The sequence below is a fragment of the Austrofundulus limnaeus genome, unplaced genomic scaffold (assembly GCF_001266775.1).
Source record: "Austrofundulus limnaeus strain Quisiro unplaced genomic scaffold, Austrofundulus_limnaeus-1.0 Scaffold142, whole genome shotgun sequence".
Lineage (NCBI taxonomy): Eukaryota > Metazoa > Chordata > Actinopteri > Cyprinodontiformes > Rivulidae > Austrofundulus > Austrofundulus limnaeus.
Window position 1 is genome coordinate 600,870 of NW_013952544.1, and position 3,537 is coordinate 604,406.

The 3,537-nt window shown below is 36.8% G+C and overlaps 1 protein-coding gene across 1 annotated transcript in view; it reads right to left on the reverse strand.

The window, feature by feature from the left end:
* lamb2l (laminin, beta 2-like) overlaps window positions 1-3,537 on the reverse strand; it is a gene marked incomplete in the record, with an annotated part of 76,721 nt that overhangs the window by 36,508 nt on the left and 36,676 nt on the right. The window contains 4 exon segments of the mRNA XM_014016281.1: window positions 792-855; window positions 1,446-1,634; window positions 2,899-2,972; window positions 3,095-3,230. Of these exon segments, the coding sequence (XP_013871735.1) occupies window positions 792-855; window positions 1,446-1,634; window positions 2,899-2,972; window positions 3,095-3,230 (463 nt within the window).

The window sequence follows — 3,537 nt, forward strand, 5'->3', positions numbered from 1 at the left end:
AAAAATATCTGTATGTTCCCTAACATTCACTTTATACAGAATTCTCATAACTTTCTTCTGTAACACAAACATTTAAATTTSAATTTAATGAATTTAAACACTAAGAGGGAATATGAGCAAAAAAATTAAAATAAATAAACTGATGGAAGGTTGTGAACATTTCTGCAGTTATTGAACATCTTCCATTCAAGCAATAAAGCCAGGAGTTCACTCAGATACAGAAATCCAGAATTAATTATTGCATTCAAATAATAACAGCAAAGTTTTTTCTGAAAAAGAAGTAATCAGTTTTCAAGGCAAACATAAGAAACAAACACAAAGCACAAAGCTTCAACAAAGAAAACTTAAGTACTCAAAAGTGTATCTTCAACCAAACGTGGATTATTCGATGGTCAAAATCCCTACATTTGTTTGAGCCAACAGGAATTTGTCTCTGTCCGAGTTTTTCAGTGTTTGGTTTCCTGAAAAGGCTTTTATTTTCATGTTTGTGTCTTGTAGAGTTTGGTTTTTGTGTTTTCCTTGAGTTTAGTTACATCGTCTCAACTCGGCCYTGATTCGTCACGTTTCGGTGTGATGGAAGTTTTTGTATTTTGTAATACAAAATAATAATAATAATTTATAATAACAGATCACATGCCAATATCAGGTCGAAAAATAATATAAAAAAATGATCGTTTTTTTGGTAGAAGGAACTTATTGGAAGACAAAGTAATTTCACCATCTTTGACAGTTTTTTTCTCTTCTGTTGAGCTCTAAGGATTGTGCTATAAAAACACAAAGTCTCCACTGACCTTGAATGTCCAAGCTGTAGGGGTCTTCCACAGGAATTGCAGGGTCCAGAACTTTAAAAATAACCTGGATTACAGATTGTGAAAGATCCAAGATTATAATAATATCTGCCTCAAACATAAAAACAGTTTTYATTATCATTTTACCTAATTTCCCTCTGGGATCAMTAAAGTATTTTTGAATTGAATTTTGAATATTAGCACGTCAAAATCCAACATGGTTGCCTAAATWGTTATGTTAGCTGCCGTTAAAACCAGTTTATTTGCACTTCTGTTGGTTTGCATCTCGTTAAATCAGCCACACTCATAATCCTGTCCAACTTCTACAAATGAACATGTTCCTGCAGWAACTGAATGCATAAAATTAAGAGTAATTTGTTGTTTTCACTTTGTTATGCTAATATAAACTGGCCTAGCCCTCCAGCTGGTTTTCCAACTCGTTACTTAAACGTGACAGTTGGGTTTGATGTCCTTCCAACATCTAATTTCTGATTYCCAAAGAAAACAGCAACCAGTTTGAGTTGCGTAATAATTTTAGTGCTTTGTTTTACCAACTTGGGCGATTTCAATGCAAAATTTTTTAAACAATTGGTGAAAAAATGGGTGATAATAAAGTAAAAAAGTGCGTCCATTGCTACCGTAGATTTCTAAACTTGCCTCTCCGTTGGTCGAGGGCTCAATGTCGGAGTAGCGCTCCTCACAGATGACGTCGTTTATTTGGTGCAGGCCGTTGGCGGGGATGCCCGGGAACGTTCTGGTACAGTTGGAGGCGAAGTAACGGTAGGGGCGCCATGTGCGTCCAAAATCAGCTGAGCGCTCAATGAGCATCGCTGCAGGCCGGAAAGTCTGAAAAGTTTTTTGTTCATTGAGAAAAATATATATAAATCTACATGTTGTAGAGTTCACAGAAAATACAGGTCAACATTGGAAGTCACTTTGTTTTGTCACGCCTTGACAGTGTTATTTATCGAAGCCTGCTGGTATGTTTACTCCAGATTTCTGAGTGTGCACAACAAAGCTGCACCAGGATRTCTTGTCACACACATACAATCCTTCTAAAACTAACAGAACATCAAGGCAAACTTCAGTTTGACATCTAAAAATAAATGTTTTAGTTTTAATCATAGCTTTTGTTTCTAGATATTTAAAAATAATTCGGCAGATTTGTCCCGCAAAAAGTGAAGTGCTGCAAACCCTTTCTGACCCTCCCTTCTGATTGGCTGAGGCTGTTAGTGGGCGGAGTGGCCTCTGGAGTCACAGAACAAAAACGGGGTCTCAGCAGTTTTAAGACATACATAGCTGAAATTTGGCGGGTTGATAGCTGAGAGCTAACTAAACACATTCTGAATGCTAATCACAAGTTTAAGCTAACCGCGAATGCTAATTTAATTTAAAAAATGCTCTAATTCAGCCATTTAAAAACATACAGAGCTAAAAACTGGTATACTATTAGTCAAGAACAAGCTTTGACAAATTCTGAATGCTTAGTAAACAATTCAAGATGGCCACCAAAGCTAACCTGAAACTGCAATAACTTAGCCATTTTAAAACATTTTGAGCTAAAATTTTGTGTGGTAGTAGCTAAGAACAATCTCTATCACATAAGCCAAATCAAAAATCCAAGATGGCCACTATTGCTAACGGAAAGAATTTACCTCAGTCAATAACTCTGCCATTTTTTGGCCATACTGAGGTGAAATTTAGCGCGGTGGTAGCCAAGAGTAAATCCTCAAAACTATGTTGAAAATAATCCTGCACCAAGAAGCAAGCCCTTTCATCATTTCTCCAGGAACTATTCTAGTTTAGATGTTCAGTTTTTATCTTAACAAGGAAAAAACAGGTGGATATTGAGTTCATTGGTTTAACACTTTGCATCTTTCCTCCAGATGAAGTATTTGCTCACTTTAGGGTTAATGACGAAAATGATGTTTTTGTAAAAATAAAAAGCTTCACAGAAATTACGCTAATTTTGATGTAGATGTAGATTTCACWTGTGTAGMTGTAGATAYAAGTAAAATCTCTWGTCTGATAATAATTTACTTTCATTRTGCAGCRTGGGATGTAAAGATTTAGCCTCGTTTTGGGTGGGACGGCACATGAAATGTTGTACCTTGAATTTCATGATGAGATGTGTGAAGTGAAACTCAGCCTCCAGGTTCAGTCTGATGCTTACGTCCTCCTTACCTGTGAAGACCACAAATGTCAACGAATGCCAAACATTTGTGCAAATATGCCCAGTTCAAAGACAAAGGAAGACAAAAGCAGCAAATGGAGCGCGTCCTTGTTCGCTGTGAGTGAACACACACCATTGACAGACTGCCACCAGGTGTGGTCCTCATTCCCGTCCATGAGGTAGATCACGTTTTGGATGCGGTGGCTGTGTCTGTGGCGGTACGGCTCGTAGGGATGCCGGGAGTCACACTCGAAACACTTGTCAGGCTCCTGGTGAGGCAGACAACATGTTTGAGTTGAAGCTGAACAAAGAAATTATCAGTTTCAAGCTGAACCCTGCAGTCCCACATCACGTTTGCCTTTAATTGCAAACATGCTGATTCAGCATGATTAGCTTTTTTTTTTTTGCAATCTAATTACATCTGCATAATTTATTTTTTCTTCTATCAAAACATTCAACTCATCCAGGAGATGGATGCTATGAATTTTGGTTTTAGTTACTTCTATACTTTTCAAAGTATTAACAAAAAATTTACTTGTAGAAATAAATTGAGATGTTTTCAGTTTCTTAAAACAT